At 37.8% G+C, this 27121-nt stretch overlaps 1 protein-coding gene across 4 annotated transcripts in view; it reads right to left on the reverse strand.

The window, feature by feature from the left end:
* SNX24 (sorting nexin 24) overlaps positions 1–27121 on the reverse strand; it is a 93256-nt gene that overhangs the window by 3439 nt on the left and 62696 nt on the right. For 2 of the 4 annotated variants that reach the window (XM_065045316.1, XM_065045313.1), the window contains 3 exons: positions 4293–4387; positions 3080–3112; positions 2116–2180 (listed from right to left, as the gene is read on the reverse strand). In XM_065045316.1, the coding sequence (XP_064901388.1) occupies positions 2116–2180; positions 3080–3112; positions 4293–4387 (193 nt within the window). The remainder of the gene's footprint in view (positions 1–2115; positions 2181–3079; positions 3113–4292; positions 4388–27121) is intronic. The other 2 variants (XM_065045314.1, XM_065045312.1) reach the window with 1 other exon arrangement.

A 27121-nucleotide genomic window follows, 5' to 3' on the forward strand; every position in this document is an offset into this window, starting at 1 on the left:
TTGATGGTTTTGTATCTTCAAATACAAAGAATATTCACTCGACATAAGAAATTCTAAATATTGCGTGTCAAGTCAGAAAAATGCCTTGGGAAAAGCCTGAGAAGTTTCAGATGTCATCAATGAGGCCTAATTAATATTTAAACATATCACACATTAGAAGAGGCTTTTATATTAATCCAAGCAAAAGCATTACTTAAAAGAGTACTTAGAAAATTCAGTAAAAAGTTCCTAATGATTTCAAGAAAAGGAAGCTTAGTCTTACTCAGAATACCCATTAGGAAAGAAAGATAAATACCATCACAGAACTGCAAGATCTTGAGGTATTACAATAAAACCTGACATGCGAGCTGGGAATACTAAACACTGTCTTAATTTTTCAGGCAATTGGCAATTAAGAGGAGCATTAAGCAGTACGATTAAGACATGCAATGAGGCTCACTCTAAATATTAGTATATGTAGCATCTGGACCAGCTTTTGGACAGAGGTAACTCTGTGGGTGCCTCTGCATTACTGTGGTAACTTGGGTCAGGAGTGACCTTCCGAAGTGACCATCTCTCCTTACTGTGCTTCAGTTCATAACTTTTGTGATTTGCACTCCAGCCTCAAATGGGCCTTCAGTCTACGTGGCCAGATTAGTGCTAAGTCAAAGTAAAAAATAAGTGACCCTGTAACATGTGGACCTTGGTCATACATGACCTCTGCCCTTGCTGTTTCACTGTAGACCTACAACTTTAAGTTCAGTAAGACTCTACAGGATCAATACAGTTGGGCCACATTATTAGATACAGTGGACACTGTCTGCAAGAGAGACTATTTAACCCTCTCAAAATACATGAGCCTAGTCCCTATGATTTTCAAAATGGCTTGAAAAAAACAACAGAATCACAGAAATGTTGCAGCTGGAAAAGATAGATGGTGGTCATCTGGTCCAAACCCTGCTGAAGCAGGGTCACCTAGAGCCAGTTGCCCAGGATGATGTCCAGACAGCTTCTGAATGTGTCCAAAGATGGAGACTCCACCACCCTTCTGAGCAACCTGTACCAGTGCTCAGTCAACCTCAGAGGGACAAAGTGGTTCCTGATGTTCTCATCCTGCCGCTGGGCACCAGTAAAAATAGCCTGGCTTTGTCTTCTTTACAGCTTCCCTTCAGGCATTTACATACATCTTGAGAAAATCTCAAGGAAGTACACTTCATTGGCTAAGAAACTACAAGCAAACAAGTGTTTTTTCCTAAATTTACTCTTAAAAATTTCATTATTTTCAAGGCATCTCAAGAACCTCACTCTTGATTTCAACACAGCATTTTGTAAAATCAAAATGCCACATTAAAACAAAAAAAATCTTAATTTGCAGTTCTGGGACAAAATTCTGCCTTGAAAATATAGCACATTTTTAATACAAAATTCAGTAGAAGTAACAGCTCAAACAAGTAAAATGACAAAACAAGGAGGAACACACTACTAAAAATGCTGTTTTTTCCTGCACACGTTTAATTTAAGGCAGAAGGTTCTATGAATTAATAATACAAGTAACTTTTTATTTAAAAAAAAGAAAAAAAAGGTTTATAACAAGCTATTTCAAACACTCCTTTGAACCATGTATTAAGAGATGAAGGCTAATGTAAATGTCTTGTGAAACATATCAATTATACTTAAAGTAGATATTGTTTCCCACCCCCACACCCCCCGCGAACTCTAGAGGTTATAAATGATAAGAAATAATAATAATCCAAATGGAAATACAAACATGCTCACAGTAGATTGACTGGTGTTTAGGGAAAAAGCACTTGGAAAGGACTCGGCATCTAAGTTCAAATGTTTCAGGCAAAACAGCCCAAAGGGTCAACAAGAAAAGCAATGCTCTTCATCTTTTCATTTGAACTCTCAGTATGTTTGTCTGAGAGAACAACTGGGGGAGAAAATTCCACCCTTTTATAAATCACCCACCCCACTTAGTGTTCTAATGGTTTCTTACACAAGAACTATCGTTTTATTGGCAGGTTATTAGATTTTGGACCAGTGTCATTTGACTAGGCAGGTATTAATAATAATGTGGTTTATGCGGTGCAGGGTCAGATTAGTAAAGCGCTGTTAACAGATGACAGGTTTGATTACCGTTTGCTTTAGGCAAGACATATGGATCCCTTAGGAACAGCAGCACAGGCTGGTGGGACAGTTTGCTGGAAAGGTCAAGAACAGGCATGTCAGTATCAAGGGACAGCAAACAGAATATTCTCCGAACTAGCTTTGATACAGTGAGGTGGTGGAGCCATGCAGGAACCATGCCGGTGCGTTTCTGCACTCCAGCGCTGCCCCAAAAGGGCAGGCTCCCTCTCCCGGGAGCAAAGCTCGCCGTTCCTCAGCCACACAGTGAAACCATCAACGTGAAGTTGGAGGTGAATGGGCTGCATCCAGGAGCAGCTTCGAGACCTCTCATCCCGCTCTGCTCCCTGGCACATGGTGTAATTGTAGGCTACAAGATCACCTATGACCAGGCTCCATGGTGTACACTCTCTTCAGCCTCCAAAAAACCTCAACATTTCTCCATGGTCTTACAGCCCCGGAGCAGTTGCTGTACACCTCACCCATGGAGAGAAAGTCCTTGAAGCCCCTCACAGGGCTGCCTCCCATCCTGGTCAAGGTACAGACGTCGTCCCGCAGCCTGCACCAGCCCTCTCCACTCTGCTCTATACATACATGGGACAAGTAGCGCAACCAGAAATACACAAAGCACTATCAAAGGCAGGGGGGGAGAACCCAAATCTCTAGTTCATTCTGCTAAATATTCTCACTACAAAAAATACACTTCAATGGGTAAAAAACATTCCCAGAAATATTTCAGAGGTAGCAGTATTTTATCAGGGTTTTGTGAGGAATTTCTCAACACACGCATAAGGATGCTCAATTCACACTACAAACAGATAGAACTAACACAACTGATGAAACTAACCAAAACATTTAACAAACACATCTCATTGTAATGCTAAACTACTGCTGCAATGAACAAATACAATAAACAACAATAATTTAAAGTAGTTTTTTAATTTGGTGTCCTAGAAAGATTAGGAAACAAGCTCACCTTGATTCTTCGGATTCTGTTTCATCAAAAGAGCTGCAAGCAAAGTGAGAGGAAACTGGTTACAACAAAATTACAACTACAAAAACTCCAGATCCTTTAAGTACCACCAAAGGGAGCAACCAACTTCTCGTCAGTAGCTACATAATGTACTGTGATGAAATGAGCGTAGGAGACAGTATCATTACACAACAACCACTACTTGAAAATGACAGCATCAGTTTTTCTCTAACGTTCACAAACATATCTATCTGGCTGTCTATTGGTCTATCTGTCTGTCTGTCTATCTGTGAAGTGATGGAGTACACGCCCATGGAGGGTATTGGCTGATGTCATTAAGTGAAAACTGCAAGTCTGTTAGCTTCCAATTCACTCTGGAGACCACTCTGGGCCACAGAACCCTCCAAGCGTAACAGGGTCTCAAAATTACCTCCACTGTTTTCAACTTGCCTTCTCTCTGCTGCAGATCCACACAGCCTTACCAAAAGTGGGAAAGCACCACATAGCTTTCTGAGTAGTTCATTCTGGTAACACTGCTGGACTTTCCATCTACGACAGCTTGCACAGCAAAAGAATTTACTCTCCCTACAAATCTTAGAGCTGCAGATGGTAACAGAACTTCCAGTTACATTGTTTTGGGTATTTCTGTTGTCTTTTGGGTATTTCTGCAGCTGCTACACTCATGATAATCATGCTGAAATTCCTTTCTCCCACCCTTGTCGAGAACACTTCCTGTGGAAAGGCAAGGGGGCCAGTGGGGTAGATGTCATCACAAAGGTGAAAGACCCCATCTTCAAACACACAGAGGGAGATCATATATGATCACCGAATGAACTTCTATGTTGTCCAGATACTATGGCCATAAAACACATGCAAAGGCTTCCATGCAACTTTAGTGAGAGCTTATGAATATCTTATGAAATTCATTTCAGTGGACACTGCAAGATCTATGAGAAAATCTTATTTTTTCTCATTTAAACTCCTCTTTGCTTTCCAAGAATACTACATTAAACCTCACCTCTGTCTTTGAACAGGCTGGATTTATTTTACCACCTTTTGTGGATATATAAACATACTTAACATGAACCTAATGCCCATTTATTTTACAGTGTTAAGAGTTGGCAGCAAGGCCATTTTAAGTCAAAGGAATTGCATCAACACTGACTGGATATGGGCCTTTTGGCCTCCATGTATTTTTCAGTAAATATGAACTTACCCGCAGCTTTCTACTTTTGGCAAGGTAGGTACATGGCGAACATTCAGGAAATCAAGAAATATTTTAGGGAGCTCTTCATTTTCTAAAATAACTGTCTGTGGGGAAAAAAAAAAGGCTGAATAGAAACCCAAAATTTTTTAATATTTTAGATATCGCACACTTTTATTCAAGCTACCAAAATATTTCCCACTTGCAACACTTTTCAATTCTCCATTTTTTATCACTTATTGCAGAGTGCTTCATTTCAATAGGAAAACCACAGTTCTTAATGAATCACATATAAATGCATTCAGCTTATGCTACTACATTCTTTTTCATCTGCTATCACTGGTGCCAAGCTAGATGCCTCTCAAGCAGAGATGTCTGATTCTGGAACTAACTTACTGGCACACTCATTTGTGAATAAAATTGTTTATTTAAAATATAAAATAAAACAGCTACAGCTCAGTGATTTCGCATTCACCTCACCGAAGACTCCTGTCTGCCACATCAGTCAAAAAAGGAAGTCTCCACTTTGTGCAGTTTTATTAATCCATGCCTTAATAAACACTAACAAGGGAAACTCTTTGCTTAGCTTGACAGATCAGCTTACAACGTACTCCTTATATCTGCTCTGCGATTCCTAATGACAAAGCACTGACTAAAGAGCTGCTGGCTAGACCTGCACTTTCTTCCACAACGGCATAATGGCCGGACTCCATCCTCCTTAGTTTTTCCATTGATAAGATGATTTACAATTTTTAATACATTAATTACAAGTACACTTAAAAATATATAGCAAATAAATGAGATGCTTAGGTGTATGTTCATAATGAAAGAATGATTTTTAAAGGAAATAATAAATCTCTGAGAATTTCATAGAAGCAGACCAAAAATAATTGTTGATCTTTAATCTTCATAGGACAAACAAAACAGTTCATAAATTCAACCAATGTCTCACCTGAAAGATTAAGCCCCTATTTATTTAATGTTCATAATGCCATACATTCTGATACACATGTACTTCACATGCAAATGAAAGCCACAAGCTCTTCCCTGGAGAGCTTTTCTTCATAAAGGCATGGATTTGGAGTAAACACCTGCATGGAAGAAACCTCACCAGATTTATAAATAAAATGACTTGTACCAGTAAAGCTATCCACATTCATCCTGTTCACGATCACAACCTATGCTAGGAGAAACAAAACAAGGCTGGTGATGGGAAGAAACATAACTCTGTTTACATTCAGGAGGTAACTTATTTCTGTGTGTGTATCTCTTACACTACAGTATCACTAGGGAGACGCAATGGTATGTAGGGGATAAAGGATCACAAAAAAAAGTTAAGTTGGAAAAGACATCTAGAAGTCATCCAGATTTTATAGCAGGTTTTATAGAAAACAGTTTGGTTATTCGTGTAATTAAAACTCAGTAAGTGTAAAAATTACTTAAGATGTGCATAGACTTAAAAAGATAAACACATTTGAAAACAAATTTATGTGATAACTGGTTCTTTTTTTATGTTACATTTACCAATCTGAATTCAGAGTCTACATTTCTTTAACAGCTTATGCCATCACTGATGAGTTTGAAAAAAAGCACAGGGAAAAATGAACTTTTCTGTTCTAGATTTTAATGGCTGTAGCAAGCAGGGATGTCTGAAATGTTGGCAAGTGTTAAGCCTTTCAGTTCACCTCTATATGAAGATGCTGCATTAAAAAATGCCACTTAATTTGCATATTGCAAGATCAGCACTCTGCTGCTGCAAGATTTATCCTGTTCTGCATTCAGGTTATGCACAGAAGGAGGGGTGGATGTGGATGCATATTCAGAGGGTGTGTGAACTGCATAATAATGTCTAAGATTTGGTCAAATAAAATCATCTTGCTAATTATACGCAATGAATAAATGCAAAAAACTTGTATAAAGATGTTTAAGGGCATCCAATGCTTACGTGCAACCTCAGATTTCCTGACAGCTTATTCTAAAAGTTGACCTGGCTGCTGAACAGAACAGTGATTTCCAGGGAAGAAGAGAAGGCTACATCTAGCTACTCTAGACAGCTCTTACAAACCTATTTGTTTCTACTTCCCCTCACTCCAGATTAGTATGTCATTCTATTTCTTTTAGGTATTTATCACAACCTGCATCAAATCAACTCAAACCCTGCTAACCCTGCCCTGACCAAATATATTTCACAAAAAGATGTAAGAAAATAGCATCTGTTTTAGAGTGTTAATCCACTGTTGTGGTTTAACCCCAGATGGCAACTAAGACCATGCAACTGCTCACTCATTCTCCACGCCCCTCCAAGTGGCACCGAGGAGAGAATCAGAAACAACAAAAAACCCACTTGTGGGTTGAGAAAAGAACAGTCTAACAGGACAGCAAAGCAAGAGAAAATGACACTAATAATAATAATAATAATAATAATAATAATAATAATAAAATTTACAAAACAAGTGATTGACAATGCAATTGCTCACCATCCACAACATCAATAGAATTACAGAATCTTCTTGGTTGGAAGAGACCCTCAGGATCATGGAGTCCAACCATAACCTAACTCCAGCATTACACCATGTCCCTAAGAACCTCACCTAAATGCCTTTTAAACACCTCCAGGGATGGCGACTCCACCACTTCCCTGGACACCCTGTTCCAATGCCTGACCACCCTTTCTGGGAAGAAGTTTTTCTGAATATCCAAACTAAACCTCCCCTGATGCAACTTGAGACCATTTCCTCTCATCCTATCACTTGTTACTTGGGAGAAGAGACCAACACCCTTCATGCTACAACCTCCTTTCAGGTAGTTGTAGAGAGTGATAAGGTCTCTTCTCAGCCTCCTTTTCTCCCAGCTAAACAGCCCCAGTTCCCTCAACTGCTCCTCACAGGACTTGTTCTGCAGGCCCCTCACCAGCTTCGTCGCCTCCTCTGCACTCTCTAGCCCCTCAATGTCCTTCTTTTGATGAGGGGCCCAAAACTGAACACAGGATTCAAGGTGGGGCCTCACCAGTGCCAAGTACAGTGACACAATCACTTTTCTAGTCCTGCTGGCCACACTATTCCTGATACAAGCCAGGATGCTGTTGGCCTTTTTGGCCACGCTGCTGGCTCGTATTCAGCTGGCTGTCAATCAACACCCCCAGATCCTTTCCTGCCTATTTGTTCCCAAGCAGCGGTCCCCCAGCCAATTCCAGTTTCTATGCTGAGCATGACTTTATACAGTAAGGAATGGCCCTTTGGCCAGCCTGGGTCAGCTGTCCTGGCTCTGCTCCCTCCCATCTTCTAGTGCACCTGGCAGAACTTGGGAAGCTGCAAAGTCCTTGACTACCCGGCAACAACTAAAACATCAGTGTATTACCCACATTCTTCTCATACTAAATCCAAAACACAGCACTATACCAGGTATTAGGAAGGAAATAAATTCTATCCCAGCCAAAACCAGGACATCTATATAGTTTGTTAACTGCCAATAACTCTGCTTTGGTGAACAATAAACTTGAAAATGTAGAATTTGCAGAGAAGCAAATGGAATTTTCCACTGCACTGTATTTTGGACCCTGCCTCTGTTGATTGGGAATTTTGTAATTTCCTTAATTGTATGAAGGCAGGAATGGCTGTACTAGACAAAGGAGGATTTTTTAACTGATTTAACATGACATACATTTTAAGGAAATAAAAAATAAATGAAGGTACAAGCTAATTATACTAAGAAAGAGGCAAATTATCTTCTGGCTTGATTTCATTTGCTTTGATACAAAAAATGGCCAGCACAAAATCCAGCCATTTAATACGCATGGTAGCAACCAAAGTTTAAAAGAAAAAAAAGTGGGGGTGAAAACAAGAATAAAAAAAGCCAACCACACTGGTGTGTCTGCCTAGCTGCATTTTCTACCTCTGGTGGTGACGCTAAGTGAACATTCAGAGAAAAATGTAAGCATTCTCAACTTCCTATTTAAGTTTTTTTAAAAATACTCTTAAATCAGAAAGAAATGTTATCGTAATTGCTTAATTTTCCTGGAACAACCTATAACACAACGGATTTTTTCCTTCTGACTGAAAACTTGCAACGAATATATTTTTTTCAAACTTGATGATCTACTTGATGACTTCTACCTTAAATAGTAGCTGAGCAGAAAATGAACCAGTAGGCAAAGTCACTAAACAATTGTCTATAATTGTGACGTAACATGCTCAACCGTAGCCTTTGTTCAAGTGACTATATTGGCTAGTAAATATGACTATTACCTTGTTTGCTCTACAACCAGAAACTCAAAGATACATATTTTTAAAGAAACAGAACCTCACAATTAGTTTGTTAGCAATTTCTAATACATCAAAATTCTAGCAAGATCATAGCAATGAGCAAGAGTGCTAAGTAGACTAATATAAGAAAAACACAGCATGTGTATTTCCTTCCTAAAATAAATAACCCCCCTCCAAACTAAAACACCTGACACAGCCTCTGGCAAGTGATTTTGGAAGTGACTCCAGAAATACATTTTTCAAACTCATTGATTTCAGCTGAACTAAGAGTATAAGCACCATATTTTCTTAGAAAGTCATAAAGAGTGTTTATCTGTTACTGTCATGCTTTAATGAACTACTCTATGCTTCAGGAAAAAAACAAAAACAAAAAATCCCAAAAAACTAAACCACAAGGCAAAGCCTGATGTTTACATCAGCAGAAATGTCTTTTTCATTGAAAGGGCGCAATTATTATTATGTAACACAAATCACAAAAATCCCAATTTTTCTACCTTATCAGTTTCATAAAATCATGTTCCCTAAGGATGTCATTGATTAGTTGCACATGTTCTTTCAGTGACATCTGAAATACTTAATTGTCGGTTATCTTTTCTCCTTCAGCAAGTAAAATATAGTCACAAAATTCCAAAGGGACTTGTTCTGCCTTAACCTTAGCTAGATGCCATCATGCAGTGGAAAACAGTGCTAAAATATCACAGGATAATGCTCTCCCAGAAGGGAGACATATAAACAGCATAATGATTTCCCATGAGTTTCCTTTTTAGAAAATTGTCACTAAAGCCAGGGTAAATGGTGACATATCTTCACAGAGGACACTGCGAAATCGAACACTGGCATTCTAGTTAGGTTCAAATCTACTCATCAGCCAATTATAACAGTAACTGAACATCTTGCTGAAAACCTGAACAAGCCCACTTTGCTAACCTTAGGAGATCGTGCCACAGGAATGCATTGTTTTCACAGATTATTATTATTCTTAATGAAAGAATATGTATAAAGTAATTTCTTAAAATCATCTACCATACTTTCTCAAGGTTGCTGGAACAGCTGTTGAAAGGGAAGAGATGAGAGTTGGGAGCTGAGTTACAAGGTTTTTAAGAGTCCTTTCAGACTTTTCCATTCAATCGGGTTTAGTTTGAAATGCTGTACTGTTAGGGTGAAAAAGTTCATGACAGTTTTTCCTCTCTTCACAGGGAAAGATGCTTCACAATACCTAATTCAGTGGTGCAGCTAAAATGGGGGAGAAGAAAATCAATACATTCCAGCTACAGTAAGTAGGCTGGAGTGTCAGTCTCCACTGGGACCAAAACCCACATCTTTTAGAACACTTTAGAGTCTATATTCTTAACCTGCTTTTCCTGAACTGCTTTACACAGTCTGATGAAATGATAAAAAGGTTACCAAAAGAACATATTAACTAAAAACCAAGTAGATGAAGGATCCAGACTTCTAAGACAAAGCTTTCACCTTTTTAAAGTAATAGCAGATACAATCATGGTTTTTATTATCCATTATGAAGAACTATGAAGAAACTCACTCCCTTCTTCAGTGAGGATGTCATTATACATTATCAAAAAGAATTATTTCCAAATAAGTTGTCATTAAGCTCTCATGGTAAGGACTTCCCACTTTTCATTACTACAAGAAACATTTACTGATGGGCAGTGAGAACAGAAAGAAGTTATCAAACATGCTTAATACTCTGTATAAAGATACAAGAAGCATGCAAACACACATAGAGTGACACAGAAGTGATGCTCCATATGAAGTATCAGTTAGCTAACACTCCCAGGCTCCATGTCAAAGGAAAGTCCAAGTAGAAGTGCCATCAACACAGTGGAGCTTGAAAGTGAACAAGATACTGACTGCATGTATTACATGCCAAAATACTTCCAACAAAGATCCATAAGTTATTATCTGAAAGTTAATGTAAAGTCACAAGAGTGAAGAAAAAAATAATAATAAAAAAAGAGGTGTAAAGGGGAACCGGACCTCTGAACCTCAGGACTGAAGAAGAGTAGAAAAATTCCTGCACCAACTTTCAGATCAATTTGTTATACTTCCAGTGAGCTTAAAACTCACAAGGTATCTCCTGAGTGACAAATCCATCTATCACAGCATTCTCAAGCTACAGAGGAGAAATTAATTAGATGGAAGGGAAGCCAATTAGGTTCAACAACTGCTGGATCATCACTGAAAATATGCATACAGATATTAATGACAGTGTCTATAAGCTATTAATGTTTTTCACCTAAGCCTTACCTAACCTAACTTTAAAGTACTTTACTAATTTTGATCAAAAATACTACCAAGTAAGTTTTAAGGTAGTGAGTACTTTAGCTGGAAAGCTAGTAAATTACACATTTACAGTTCCAACTAATTTTTAACTAAGTGTAGAGCAGATTGACTTGAGGTCAAGTGTAAAAGTATTACCCATTTGATATGAAAAATACAACACTGAATATTTTTTTTTTAAACTGGGAACATAACATAGTGGGAGCACAAAGTTAATCTCTCTGCATCAAAATAGCAGAGTAGCCCTGGGAAGGTTAGAAACAAAGTGCAACAGACTACAGTTCCTTTGAAAAAGAAAAAAGAAAGGAAGCAGTCAATATAATTTCCTGAGACACTGCTCAAAGGATTGGAGGTTAAGACAAAGCTGGATGAAAAGGGAAGAAATCAACAGAGCAAAAGGAAAAGAAGCAGAAGGGCAGGATGAGTTAACAATATTAAAAAAAAAAAAAAGTTAGCAGGAACAAGAAAGGTTTTAAAAAATAAGTAACAGGAAAAAGTAGTTCAGAGACTAAGCAGATCCAGTAATAACACAGACACCAAAATAAACGTAGACTTTAAAATGGCTGAATTGAAGTGTTTTTTAAAAGTCAATGGACCACTAAGACAATGGACAATTAACACGTAATTAAGACCATGTCAATGATGCTGCTGATAACAAACAGGTACAGGAATACCTTCGACAATAAGATATATATCAATCAGTAGATCCAGAAAATACACATCTAGGACAGTAATGAAATTAGATAGTTATGCTTAGAAAAGTCATCTCGAGACTAGAGGGAAGAAGGCTTGGAAAAGAGCAACCACATTTACAATCCAGGATACAGCAATGGGTAAAGCAGAAGAGGTTTTAAATTTGCAGTACCGTTTCCCGAAAGATTAAAGGAACTAAATACAAACATGCTATAACAAAAAAAAAAGAAAACAACATTCAGGTTGCAAACTATGTCACCTGGAAAGTTTGGAAACTGTTTTTTTTTGGGGGGTTCTCACAGTCAGATGCTGTTCTCCTACATTGATACTTCTGCACTGAGGAGGTGGTTGGATGGAAAAAAAGGCAAAAACCTGTAACAGGATCTGATCAGGTAATTAAAGACTATTATAAATATGTACACTACAGCAAATAAAGCTGGTACTGAAAATGTCAGTTCTAAATTTTTCCAAATTTTCAAGTCTTTCTTCACTCCTAAGGCTATTCCTCTAAATATAGGGGTTTAGTGCATGTTCCTGCCTTCTTAGTATGTGTAACATTTTCTTAGAATCACAGAATCATTTAGGTGGGAAAAGACTACTAAGATCATTGAGTTCAACCATAAACCTAACACTGCCAACTCCACCTCTAATCCATGTCCCTTTATGCCACACTTACACATTTTTTAAACGGCTACAGGGATGGTGATTCCACCACTTCCCTGGACAGCCTCATTCAATTTCTGACAACTCTTTCAATGAAAAAAATTTCCTAATGTCCAATCTGCAATTTCCCTGGCACAACTTGAGGCCATTTCTTCTCATCATCATTTCTTCTCACTTGCTACTTAGGAGAAGAGACCAACACTCTCCATGCTACAACCTCCTTTCAGGTAGTTGTAGAGAGCTATAAGGTCTCCCCTCAGCCTCCTTTTCTCCAGGCTAAACAGCCCCAGTTCCCTCAACTGCTCCTCATCAGACTTGTGCTCCAGACCCTTCACCAGTTTCACTGTTCTCCTCTGAACCCGCTCCAGCACCACAGTATCTTTCTTATGATGAGGGGCCTAAAACTGAACACAGTGTTCAAGGTGGGGCCTCACCAGTGCCAAGTACAGTGACACAATCACTTACCTAGTCCTGCTGGCCACACTATTCCTGATACAAGCCAGGATGCTGTTGGCCTTTTTGGCCACCTGGGCACACTGCTGGCTCATGTTCAGCCAGCTGTTGACCAAACACACTCAAGTCCTTTTCCCACCAGGCAGCTTTCCAGCCACTCTTCCCCGACCCTGTAGCACTGCCTGGGTTTGTTGTGACCCAAGTGCAGGACCTGGCATGTGGCCTCATTGAGCCTCATACTACTGGCCTCAGCCCAGTGATCCAGCTGGTCCAGATCCCTCTGTATGGACTTCCTGCCCTCCAGCAGATCAACACTCTCACACAACTTGGTGTCATCTGCAAACTTACGGAGGGTGCACTCAATCCCCTTGTCCAGGTCACAGAATCACAGAATGTTAGGTATTGGAAGGGACCTCAAAAGATCATCTAGTCCAATCCCCTCACTGGTGAAGGAACACCTAGATGAGGTTACACAGGAATGTGTCCAGGTGGGTTCTGAATGTCTCCAGTGAAGGAGACTCCACAACCTCCCTGGGCAGCCTGTTCCAGTGCTCTGTCACCCCCACTGTGAAGACGTTTCTTCTAATTTTTAAGTGGAACCTCCTGTATTCCAGTTTGTACTCACTGTCCCTTGTCCTATCATTGGTTGTCACTGAGAAGAGCCCAGTTCCATCATTGTGACACTCACCCTTTACATATTTATAAACATTAATGAGGTCACCCCTCAGTCTCCTCCAAGCTACAGAGAGGTTGCTGATAAAGAGACTAAACAGAACTGGCCCCAATACTGAGCCCTGGGGAACACAACTTATGACCAGCCACCAACTGGGTTTAACTCCATTCACAACAACTCTTCAGGCCTGGCCATCCAGCCAGTTCCTTACTCAGTGAAGAGCATGCCTGTCTGAGCCATAGGCAGCCATCATCAAGCCATGAGCATTCATCACTGCCAGATTTAAACTCTGAAGCCTCAGCACATACTTTAGGTTGTCGGGTTTTTTTTCCAATTCTTATCAAAAAATGTCTCTAAAGGAGGTAATAAAATACACATAAGAGCATTTGCTGCCTACAGTAATAAGTCAGCAGCATCACACAGTATTCTTCTAAAGGGCCTAAGGGAACTCGTTGATTAATTTTCTGAATTAACATGGGTGTACACCATACCATTTATGGCTGCTTTAGAACTGGAACACTAAAAAAATAACAAGTATATTTTTTTTTTTAAAAAGGCATACGATAAGAGAATTGGGGATTTATAAACTAGTATGCTTGTATCATGGTAGTTAGTAACAACAACAGTAAGGAGTAGAATTAGTGGGCACATGGATAAATATGTCTGGATGGAAAGGAATCACAGGGCTGCTGTTAAGGGAGGCCCTGTTTCAAGATGTACTGCTATCCCTGAAAGGATCAAGAAGCACAAACAAATGTGGCCCTGTTGATACAGCCTACCTCATTTGGAAAAGGCTTTTGATGAAGACCCCCAGCAAAGGCTTTAAGGCAAACCTAGCAGCAATGATCCTTGCAATGACAAATAAGTATTTACAAGTTCTGAAAGATAGGTTAGGAGAACACAGCCCAGAGTGACTTATATTGGAAAAAAATAACAGTGACAGACTTTAGACTGACCATTAATGATCAGAGGATTAGGATGCTGAGGGCTATAATGTATCCCTCAAAAGATAAGCTCACTACCCATCAGCCATTAAAAAAAGGAAATAAAATGTTTGTCAGAAACAATCAGAGAAGGAATCAATACAGTATTATAAATTATTATATATTATTATCATAAAAAGAAGGGGCTTTAGACAGAAGTAGGAAATTCTTCATGGAACAGGTAGTTGAGCCATGGGCCAAATCACATTGGAGATGGTGAAAATTTACATGTGTTTAAAGAGAGCCTGAATAGACTGATGGAAGAGGAATTAAGTGAACTGAAAATGCATGGAAATGAAGAGTGTATCAGGCAGAAATTATCAAAGCATGTTCCCTCTGTTCTCCCTCTTGTACCTGCCTTTGAGCACCAACACAGGCAGGCTACTCTCCCAGAGAAACCTCTGGTCTAATCTGCTTTGACCATTATTTTATGCTGTGCCAGCTGAGCTATAGGGTTAATTGTGCTAGTCAACAGTGGCAGATGGGTCTCCCAGAGAAGGAAGACGGAGCATAGCTGGAAGACTGACAACTCACTTTCTCCTCCCTTCACTCATCCTTTGTGCCATTTGGGTGACTGGAACAGGCTGTTCGCATCTGCCAGTCCCCACCATGAAAGCTTTTATGTGACCATAGTCCCTCTACCTCTATCCTCTCCCAGCATCAGTGTGTGTGGAGATTTGCTGAGGGGACATGGGAGCTCTCTGTTCTGCTTTGTGGCAAGACTGCTGGGTACAGAGGACTGAGCTGGAGGCTGACCCAGTGGGCAGTCAGCATATCCATGTGCAGGCAGTGAAGAAGGGGTGATGCAAGAACTATAATCCAACATTTCCTTCTTGCTCTCAACTGTGAGAAGTTTTATTTTAGAAATACAAGTGTTACTTAAAGATTTGCAAAGCCAAATAATATTAGGTTAAAATGAATATAAAACAGAAAAGAGTTACTGGAACAGAACAAATTTTTTAAGAAAACAGAAAACATCACTTGGCAAGGCAGGTAAATACAGGTAAAACAACGCAACAAAATATTGCTTGCTTTGTTTTACCTGTATTGAATAAAAACTATCTCAGAGAAAATACATTTCTTAATGTAAAATGACTATTATTTCAATTCACTAGGAGTTTTATGTAGACAGGCTGGGAGATACACTGAAGTAATTCACACTTCATTAAAAACACTTCGATACACAATACAGTTCTAGCTGGATGTTTGTATTTTCATGTTTACTTTTAGACATTTTAAAATATATTAAAAATTTTTTTTCCTGTTACTATGTTTCATTTAATTTCTAACAGGACCTTGAAAAAAATTGTCACCTATTTTTGCACAGAATAGGTTTACTATTTTTTCCTGTACTGCCATGTTTTCTATTTGCTATATTCACTATGCTTGTCCTTTCTAAGAAGGAAAGCTATGAACAAGCCTGAAGAAAATGCAGTGACTAAAGAAATAAGGTGTACTTCATTTTTCAGAGTCAAATGCAATTATACCTCAGCAGTCAGAGAAACAGGAGTAGCCCTGCAGCATGACTGGCTTTCTCTTGATCCCAAGAAAACCCCACTCTGGATAATGTCACAGACTACTCTGTTAAGGTGTTGGATTGGATGTTGGACTTTTTGGTCAGATAATGTGGTTTTGGTCAAATAATACAGCTTTGAAATAACTGAAAAAGCCCACAAAAATACTGAAACATTTAAGAACAGCCTTGAAATAGCATTTTCACTTATTTTTTGCTTCCTAAGAAAAGTCCCCCAGCTCTAACTCATTCTGCTGGTTTTGCTGGGAAGGGCCAGGTGGTTGATAAAGACTGAGGAAGTTAGCTATGAAAACAAAGTCTCGCTCTTCACAAGAATGACAATTCATGCAAATGTCATACCAAAAATCAAAAAATAATCTGAAGATAATTTATTTGTCTGCATTGTTTCCACAAGGTACTGTAAGAAGAAAGCTATTCAACTCTACAATAACTTCTTATTTTGTCTCCCTGATATTTTCTTGTCAGAGGTTTTGGGTCAGAGTAAACTCTTGAGAAATGACTCGACATTCCCTTTGAAACTAATTAGACTAAGCAGCAGGTACCCACTCCAAAGTTCAAATAGGAGAATACAGAAAGCACAGGGGATTTACTGCACCTGGGGTTAATGAACTCATTGTGTCATTTTTGCAGAGGTAAAGGGAGACCAAATATATTTAGATTTATATGGTGGCGATTTTTAGTTTTGAGTGTTGGTAGCACTTTCTGCACACAATGTGGTGTTGAATAAGGACTCTAGGTTATTTTGCAATGTTAGAAGAGTAACTGCAAGGAAATCAGCAAGATTAATTTTAAAAACCCTGCAGCTCACATTAAATTTTAATCAGTTTAAAAAGAAAATACATGTTGCATTTGCAGGCTATTTACTTACCTTAAGTAGCAAAAGCAAAATACTTTTTATTTTTCTTTTTTTCCCCTGAATTATTAATACAGTAACAATTAATTCTGATATCTTAATTCTGTAGTTAATGAGGTGGTTGCTTACACAAGAGCAAAGTAGCACCAAGTAAATTTTGACCATTAACAAACTCAGAAATGAGAGAGATAAGGAAACTGAGGAAAACCAGAGTCAGTCCTAACAGTATAAATAGACACCACAGGAATAGAACAATAATATAAATGTATGTTTCAATCTATGAAAGAAACTGGTTTTCTTGTAGAAACACTGTAACAGAAAAAATGGTGTTTAAAAATGTGTACTTTTCCAGGTTTCTTTTGCAAGACAAAACACGGAAGACCTTGCAATTTCTGTTAGCAGCTCTGTGCAAACAAAAAGTCAGGTTTGTATGATTGCAGGGAAAGGATTTTGTCTACTTCTAGCACTCTGGTAACATTAATTCCTACTGCAGATTGAATCCATGAGCAAGCAAGTCCTTAAGATTGTAAGGAGCACCCAGAATTTAGCACTGCAGACTCTATGCCCCACTTCTTAGCTGCAGAAGCAGCACATCAAATGGTAGAGCTGTAGTGACATCTAACCATACGAATATTAAAAAAGCTTAGACAGCATTTCATAAATTACACAAGCAAGTTGGAATCTAAGTCAGAGAGCAGAATTTCCAAGACATGAAGTAGGACATTTCTTAACAAATGCTAATATGTAAATTTAAGTTACATTTTTGATAAATAACTAGCTACTAGCTATGCTGTGAGAGTATTTTATCAGGGGTCATAATTCATGGATTATTTTCATTAAAAGGGAAGGCAATATAAATGACATGGAAGGAGATCAGGGCAGTCATAACAGAGTAAATTATTTTATTTTCCTAAACAACATCAGAGCAGGAAGGTGCTCAAGACTGTTAAAAAAAATCAACAGTAAGCACTTGCAGCAGCAAGAGTCACCACAGAACAGTCAGATGGGCAAAGAAGACTTTAATATGTGACAATCATGTTGTCAAAATATTTAACTGGTCCAGTTGAGTCATCAAGAGGCTGAGTTTATTAACCCTCGTACTACCACACATATGACATATGGATTATTTCTGTGTTAAAACAGGCTGAATGAGGACTGCACCCTGCCTCTCAGTACCACCCACCCATCCAGAAACAACACTTTAAATTATCTGTTTTGTCTTGGAAAAAACATTCCTATCCTTTACTGAAACACTCTACTATCATGTAACTACATTTCATTACAATCTGATATACAATTAAAGATTTTTGTGCCAAAATTCTGTATTAAATAACCTTTCAGATAAACTCTCAGAGAAAGCTCTCTTTGTCCCTCTCCCATTCCCCCCACCCATTACAAGAGAGATCTAATAGTGAATTATTACATTCTTTACTCATTAGGGAAATTAACTGTTTGCAGAATCAAACCCAGCATAATTTTGTCTGGCTAAGGAGTTTACAAATCTTTACACAAGTAAGAAAAGACATGTATAAATAAAAAATACAGCAGTTAAGAGGTGGGGCATAGAGTCTGTGATGCTAAATTCTGGATGTTCTTTACAATCTTAAGGACTTGCTTGTTCATGGATTCAATCTGCAGTGGGAATTAATGTTGCCAGAAGTGGTAGAACTGGACAAAGTCCTTTTCCTGCAACCATAGAAACCCCACTTTGTTTGCACAGAGCTGCTAACAGAAATGGCAAGGTCTTCCCTGTATTTTCTTGCAAAAAACCCCAACCCTAAAACAATTCCCCAAACCCCCTGTCCTTCCTTTCTCATTCCTGCTACCCCGGCAAAAAACCCTCACCTCTCTTTCAGAGAAATGAGCACGCCTTGTTACATGCTGCTCTGTAACTATAGGAGCAAATCAATAGCAGCTGAATGCCATCTGCTTCGGGCAGCAGAACAGCACCAAAAGTGTGAGCAATGCATCTTCCCTTATTGAAAGGTTATTTTATGCAAGTAAACAATTCATCGTCTTCTTGCACGCTTGATGCTCATTTACCACTTTTGATCAATAAAATATGCAAAACAACAAAAAAATTGAATCCTAAGAGTAGTTCTGATGCCAGTGTGATAGTTAATCAATATCAGGTCTCTGTTCAGTAAGGCAGGCAGTAGGGTAACTCCTTTATTGTATGAACCCAGGAAGAAGTGTGGAAATGTGTCTTGTTGCCTCTAAAACACAGTAAGAGAGTGAGAAACACAACTTCTATCTGCAAATTTAAAAAAAAAAAAAAAAAAAATAGAATGAAACAGGGAGCACTATTTTAATTGTATTTTGTTCCCTCACCATGCAAAGGGTACTTAATGTCAGCTTGCCTGATCATTTGTTACAAGGAATCTGCTGTTAGGCTGTTAGTAGAGGTATACTATCATTAACACAGATATTTGGTTAAATCACAGCCATTAGAAGACATATTTTGGAGAGCAACCCACTCTGTTTCTTTCTAAAGCTGCTCTACCTTATTAAGTCTTGGTTTTCAATGTATTTATGTTTCAGGTGAACTCAGTTTTTCTGTTAAAACCAAACTGCTATGGGAATTTCTTTCGTACAGTGTTTCTTTTAGTCAGACCACAAACTGCCTTATTACATTAAGCCTCCTGACAATTGATTCAAGTAGAATACTTCTCTCCCGACAAAGAAAACTACATCATTTTTACAGATATTGCAGAACAAAACTTCCAATTTAAACAGTTTCCTAAAATAACACAAAATACTTGAAATAATTGTTGCTACTCACAAAGGCTCTCTACTCTAGTGAGCCATATATCCTAATTTAAAAAAAACCCACACCAAAACCAAAAGTACTCTCATTTAAACAGCAGTTTTTCAGATTGTATTACAAAGATAAAGCCACAAATTCAGTTGCACCCTCTGTGTTCTGATCTGCACTTAATACTGCATCTTCTTCATTGTTCTTTCGTGCATGTACCTAGAAATGCAATTAATCGGGTATGTGGCCTTTACTTACTTTTTGGTTATTTGAACTGAAACAAAGCTTGATACACTTCTGTAAAAGAATATATTATGCATGGCTTCCATTTAAGAGAACTACTGGGTGCAAGACTTAAAAAGAAAAAAAAAAACAAAAAAACCCCAAAAACGTAAACAAAAAACTCCCTTGATTTTCTCTATGTTTGCAATGCAAAGACACTTCCCAATATACTGGTAATGGACTTCCAGAAAGATCTATTAAAATGAAAACAAGCAATAATGAATAAAAAGTAATTTCACTATCAGATTAGAACCAAACACTAACTTGCAGTCAAGCAGCAGCGCTAATACACAGGAGAGACAGAAAATCTCTTGTTCATTGTTCAATTCTCATAATTCTTACAAAAACAAGACAACTGGAAGAACATATCTATAAATCAACTTGTACAGAATTTTTAAGGTAACTGCTGGTAATTAATAAAGCACATATTTGAACATACGAAAAAAAGTCCTTCTGACCAACCAATGAAACTTATTAAATATAAGATAGGTTTGGGGCTTATTTAAATCTGTGAATTAGAGGCAGATTTGTAAGCAACAGTTCAGAATTTTTCTTTTATAACCTTGTAACACCCCAAATATTTGTAGCTGTAACAGGCAGCTGCCCCTTCTACATAACAAAGCTTGGATCAAGCTCCTTCTGCATGCCTTCTTCAAAAATGCTTATGAGTTTAAATGAACTCCAATATATGGTTTGATCAGATTTATGGAAGCCAAAACAATTTTGACCAAATTAGTAACACAGAACATAGTAGTGAAGCTGCAGTAGCTTTGAGTCAATGACCCAACTAGTAGCAAGGGTATAATTTAAAGTCAGAAATTTCCAGTGCATGCACCGTTAGCCACAGTGAACCTGTTACTGCTCTAAAGGGAATTGTTTGCCTCTTATTAGATTTTCTACAGCACAGCCATAAGTGATAAATGTACTGCTGTACTCACTGTCAAGTTAATCAATGCTGCCAAAGTTTTGTTGACCTAACAGTAATCCATAAAGTGAGCGGCATTTTCTCTATCCCTATGACATCTCAGTCCTCAGTGGGGATACAAATCTTACAACAGCTTCTTAAAAAAATGAGAAAAACAAAGCAAAGCAAACTGGGAGAGAAAAAAAAATTTCAAAATTCTGTCTTTAAATTAGCAGACTGTGAGAATTCCTTGTCTCTCTGACAAACGGCTTAAAAATGAAGGCCACACAATGTTTTCAGTTTGGTGGTTAGAATACTACCAAATGGACACAAAGAATAAAGCCTTGCCTGCTAAAAAGAAGGGAAAAAACAGCTTAAGGAGTCTTCCAAGGAAACAATTGTGAACATGATTTACTTGTGACTATAGATTAGTACACTAGTTCAAACACAGCACAATGCAGCAATTCTGAAGACAGTAATGTGGAAACAATAATAAAAAATCACCACCAATAACTTTTCTATTGCTATGTCTGGCTGTGATTCCCAGTCCATGAGAGGCATCACCACTGCAAAAGAAGAAAAAGTCAGGAAACAATACCTGGTAGAATGAGCTTCTCTATAAACAAACTGCTGCCATGCTCTCACAAGCAATTATAGACATATGAAATATGAATTGCCATTGATTTTTCTTCTAGAGGTCACTCTGCTCCATGTTTTACGCACTCTAGGCATTTATTTGGGTGGCAAACTGACAAGTTTTTACAGAATTAACGGAGCAATGCAATCCTTGCTCAATTGCAGGTACTTCATTATGGTTCTGTTCCTTGACACTTGTCCCTCCCAAAACTCTCTAGCAAGAGAGTCCTTGATAAAGGTGAGGAACAATGCAATTACTTGTGAAAAGAGACCATCCCAACTTGGTCAGCAAATGCTTATTTACTTCTTCTGTGCTGATGGCAGGCAAGCAGCATCAGTTGGAGGGCTGCATTTATCACAGCATAACAGTTCTTCAGATAACGTTCTGATTTGGCTAAAACTCTGCACATTCTTGTTATTAAAAGAGGGGTGACTTCTCCAGAAATAAGAAACAAGATTGCAAGTTAGTTACCTAGCAGGAGTAGCATAGCTATATGGATTTCTGTTAAAAACAGGGAAAACAACATAAAACAAACAGAAACAAAAAACAAACAAACAAACCCAACAAACGGAGAAAAGGTGGAAAGTTGGTTAGTGACATATGAAATTAAAAGTATCTGCTATAGATATAAAAATTATAAACCACTGGTTGAGATAACATATAGATATAAACATGATAATGTTGGTTATAAATGGTAAATATGCTACAGGTAAAATAATCTAGATGTCTTCTTCCACACACTAACAAGCCCAGCTTTTCTACCTGTCCTGTATCTCAGCATCAATCAATGGCCCAATGGTGGACATCCCTCTGAATTCCTTGGTGAGTATCACCACTTTCTAAAATTGGGCAAAAATAATCAGTCAAACTAGAGCAATTGGGATTTTTGTTGTTGTTGGCCACATTTAGTTTTTTTCAAAATGCCAAGCCTGGCTGCTAAACCTCTTCAATGAAATACTGTCTGAACTTTTACATTAGTAACACTGTTCTTGAGTATCTGCATTAGATCACAGTTATCAACAGCCTCCTGCATCACTAGAGCACAAATTCATCACAAACGCTGCTAACCTTTATTTCCAACACTACAAAAAGACCCCTGTATCCTATGGTAACGTACTCTTGCAGTACATCTTCATCATCCTGGCATTTAAAGCTGGATAACTAATTCAGGTCGCATGATTAAACTTGCCTGAATTTAATTATAAAAAAATACCAAACCTGTAAAGCAAGTAAACACTATTGCATGGCATATAAATACAATGTTATTACAAAAAAGCAAACTGCTCCCTAATCCGCAACTACCGCTGTTCAAAACTATTAGCATGTATCACTGCATGACCTTGTCTGAGTCCAAATACACAGAGAAACATCTGATGGGATAATGTAGAGACAGCTGCTTAAAAGTCAGTGGCTGCAAGAGCATTAACTGTGATTCCTGTGCGTGGTCTTTGTTCCTCCGTAATCTCTCGTTGCTTTATGAATGCTTTTGAAATGCTACATTAGGCATCTTCCCCACTGAATCAGGTGTGAGAGCTGGATCCCATGCTGAAAAGCACACTTGGAGATCTGGATGTGCTGTCATCTGGAGAAACTGGGGGAGGTTTCACATCCCTAACTTCCTTATAATTTCTTGGGGACACCCTGAACATTTTCCAGAAGCTAACATTAAAAGGAAGTTGCTCAGAAAACCACAGTTATTCAGAATACAACTGTTATCTCCTAGCGACTTGTCTGGAAGGATGTAACAAAAAATACAGTAAATGACTTGTGTTCCAAGTGTAATGTCTGTTGCAGCACGTTTGTTTATCATCAGTTCATGAGCTGATACGATGCCACACTATCAGTTATTAATACCACATTCGCCTACCGATGATGATATTCTGGAAATAAAAAATAAGACGCTCAAAAAATGGAGGATGAACTCCTCCATTCAGATACACATAACTGGAATGACATTTTCTCAGAACATTTTATTGGGAAAGTTATTACTGACCTTTTCGTTTTCCTAGAATAGACATACCCAGTGGGTTGCAACAGCATAAGAAATAAGATTTTTATCCAACCATTTTAAAACTGTAATTCTACAAAAGCAGACTGCAGCCACACCACTACTGTAAAGGCCAAGGATGTACCATGCAAATATGCTGTAGTATAAACAGGGCTTTCTTGAGCTTTAGATGCAATTGGAATAAATCTTGTCGTTGGCTCTGAATTGTAATATCTGGATTTTCCTATGTCTGTTATTTCCTACAACGTGTTGAAGGATAAATGTATGCCGCAAAGCTGTTAAATACAATTAGACATTCCTGTAACAGAGGTCTTGAAAAGAAACAGATTTTAATGCTTTTGTTGCAAGGAGAAACAAACTAGACTAATTTCTGTATCATAGATAAAATTTTCCTTCGTGCTTACTGGTTACTCTCAACTCTATTTTGTTGCATCAATACTTCTTATTGCTTTATGTAAAATTTGCATTCATTGATAACATTGGTTTACTCTGACTGTTATACCAAGCTTTGAACTAATTGCTCTCAATTAATCTGTTCCACTCTTTGATAGCTTATTTATCAGATTGGGAAAGATAGATTTAATGGTGCTTGCTGGGAACAAGTTCTTTAATTGGAAATACCAGAGTGTTTAGCTCACTTCGTGCTCTAGCAATTAAGGACAATTTGGAAATGTGTTTTTCCCCTTACTATTGTCTTCTTGATTAGATTTCCAAGGAGCAGACAAAACAAATGACGATACCACCTAGCAATATTGGTTCAAATAAAAGCCCAGCAGCCAAATTACTTACTATGAGAAATGTGAACCATCCCCATCAATTCCAATGCTGTGTTACATTCATTTTGCTGTATCTTTGCTTCCCAAGTAGGTAAATGGCAAAATTTCTTTCAAAATGCATAGCTCTATGCTTGCCTCTATACAATTATCCCTTTCCACAAATAAGCCAAATCAACAGAAGAAATTATTTTTCTTGATTAAGCTCCCACATTTCTCTTGGGATGAAACAAAGCAAACAATTAATCTTTCCTTATTTGTTCTCAGAAGAACCTGCATCCCTTAAATGTACGATAACCAGGGTACCTGTGGCAGGCAGTCGGCAGCAATTAGGCTTGTGCTGAAAATGAATGGAGTAGAGTCAGAATGCCTAATCTGCTGAGAGTTTCTACCAAAGGGCAAGGTTAGACCAGGAAAATTCCCTTGCTGTGGAAATACTGTTAAAAATTACCACTTGACTTCAGCATAATTAACAAGGTTTGGGAATTTATATGAACTGAGTAATTGAAAAGAATTAGCAAGAGATATATACATTAATCTTAACCAGTTACAATGTGCCTAATGAAATTAAAGGTTCTACTTCTACTTCATGCTTTGATTCTGCAAACTTTTTTTCATCTGCAGAAGAAAATGTGTATTAAAGACAATGATAGTCATAAGAAATTAAAAAGAAGAAACTGTATCGCAAAACTCAATTTTTATCTCAATACTTCTTGAAGATTTTCTATTATATAATTCATAGTATTCACCACAGCAAGAAACTCTATGAAAGTCTCTTATTTTCATGTTAATGTTTTAAAAGTCAACAAGAAAAATCCATACCAGAATTCTAAATTTAGGCATCATTCACTAATGCATATTTGTTTGTAAATGTACATGCATTTAAATTCAAGTCTGTCTGAGTCAAGGCATTCTACAATCAACAGCTGCAGTAAAATGAAGGGTTTTATACTTAACTAAATCCTTATTATATTCTGACTAGAGACAATAAGCAGGTGAAAAGAAAAATAAAGGCAAGCAATGCTGAGGTCTGTGGAGATGGACAATGTTAGAAGCAGGTAACACACATTTGTTATTCTCCTAGGCTACCCATGAGCGCAGGACCTTCTCCCCTTATCTCACTCTGAAATCCTTCAACATATCCTAGAGAAATGCAAGATTGCACAAAAGCCAAGAAATGGGAAAACACACAAGGAAATTGTATCTAACAGAGGAGTCCAATTTACTGCAGGACCAAAGAAGAAGGCTCACTGACCACCTTCCCACAATCTATCTGACAAAGACGAGCCATCTCCTCCTCTGCTCACTTCTCTTAGCTACTGAAGGACTAGCTCCTACTTCTTGCTTAAGCAGCCCTTGCAAAGAATTTTTCTGTTCCTGTGCTCTTTCCCTGCAATATCTCTAAAGCAGAAGTTCAGGAATTACTACATATTTAAGTCAGTATGTTTCTGGTAAAACCCTTTGATTTGTTCCACAGGTGTTATTTTTTTCCCTTTAGAGTAGTCTACACTAATGGATACAAACAATGTTAGATGAAAACATTAAAGTTATTATGGCAGACTTCAAAGTGACTAATTGTCAGGTTAAGTTCATCAAACTTTATTTAAGTAAATCTTTACACATAAGGAAGCTTAATGTTGCTTACGTGATCCCAATACTACTTCTTTCTCCCAGAATCAGTTCTTCATCCAAAGTACAGAATGGATGATATTCAGTTATTCAGCATATATTCAATATTTCCTTTACTTGCACTTAAAAATGTGACCCATGTCTTATGTGCAAATTCAAATTCTGCTATAAAGACTGAATTATTCACTTCTTCTTGAACTGTTTTCCCCAGCCCTCATGTGCCATTTATAAATGTCCAAAGAATATTAATGATTGGTCTTTGGTCACACAAAGAGTGTAGGCAAAAAGAATACTAGACTGCATAAAGGCCATGATTTGGCAGACCTTGGTCTAAACTACATGCTAATTTAATGCTGTACACTACTGAACGACCATAACAGAATGCAATGCAATGCACTACACAGGTGATAACAAAATACTCTTTCACTAGAATATTAGTTTTTCCTTCATTGACAATTCATTAAGTAACATTACAGATTAATTTTGAAGAAAAAATCCTTAAGACTTAACTTGCCTTGAAAGTCCAGTTTCAAAAAGCAATAGGCATTTGTAGACACATATGCAAAAGAATTAGCTTATGTAAAACAACACAGAGTAGGAAATGAAAATGTGTTTAAAATGCTGTAGATTGATTAAAGAGATCAAAGAAATGGAGTATTTCTACTCTACTTCAGGTGGTGATAATAAAGACTCTTTGCAAGAATTACAGCTTCTTCCTTCTTTCCTTGCTTCCCTATAATGGAAAAAAACAGGTTGATCTTCCCCTTCTCTCCCTCAAAGAAGCTCACACAAAATAAATATTTATTAAGGGAAAAGAAAATTTAATGCTTGTATGTCAAATGAGGAGTTGCCTTCAGGATAAGGAAGGTGGCTATTTTTTTATTCCATCATGGCTAAATGAAATAAGTATCTCACACTTTGTGTTGCTGTAGAAGGGATCACGGCTATTAGGATAACTGGCCATTAGCAGACTACAGTGACTACAGCAGTGCACCAGCCCTCGAGTTTTAATATCCCTAGTTCTGCTTTAACAGGCTGTGATATCTTAGGCAAAGAACTTAATTTCTTTCTCCCACCTCTTAAAGTAACTTACCAGTTATTCTGAGCATATGCAGGTCATGACAGAGACCATTGCTCACTGTATATAAATGCATAATTATTACCATTTGATGTTCATTTTAACTTGGGTGAAAGTATGTGATACAATAGTATTATGATATACAGTATAATGAATGGTTTTGAAACTGTAGTGACTTCTAATGTAAATTCTGCTTTTAACTGTGTAAAATTTATTTCAATCAGTTTTAACATGTAAGAGGGAAATGAGAGAGAATTTCATACAGTACAATTCTATACAGCAAAAGCAAAGAGATTATTTAAGATGAAGAAAAAATATGAAGCATAAACCAAAATTTGGCACCACTTGAAAAGCAAAAAATAA

Source organism: Columba livia, chromosome Z (assembly GCF_036013475.1).
Source record: "Columba livia isolate bColLiv1 breed racing homer chromosome Z, bColLiv1.pat.W.v2, whole genome shotgun sequence".
NCBI classification, from domain to species: Eukaryota; Metazoa; Chordata; class Aves; order Columbiformes; family Columbidae; genus Columba; species Columba livia.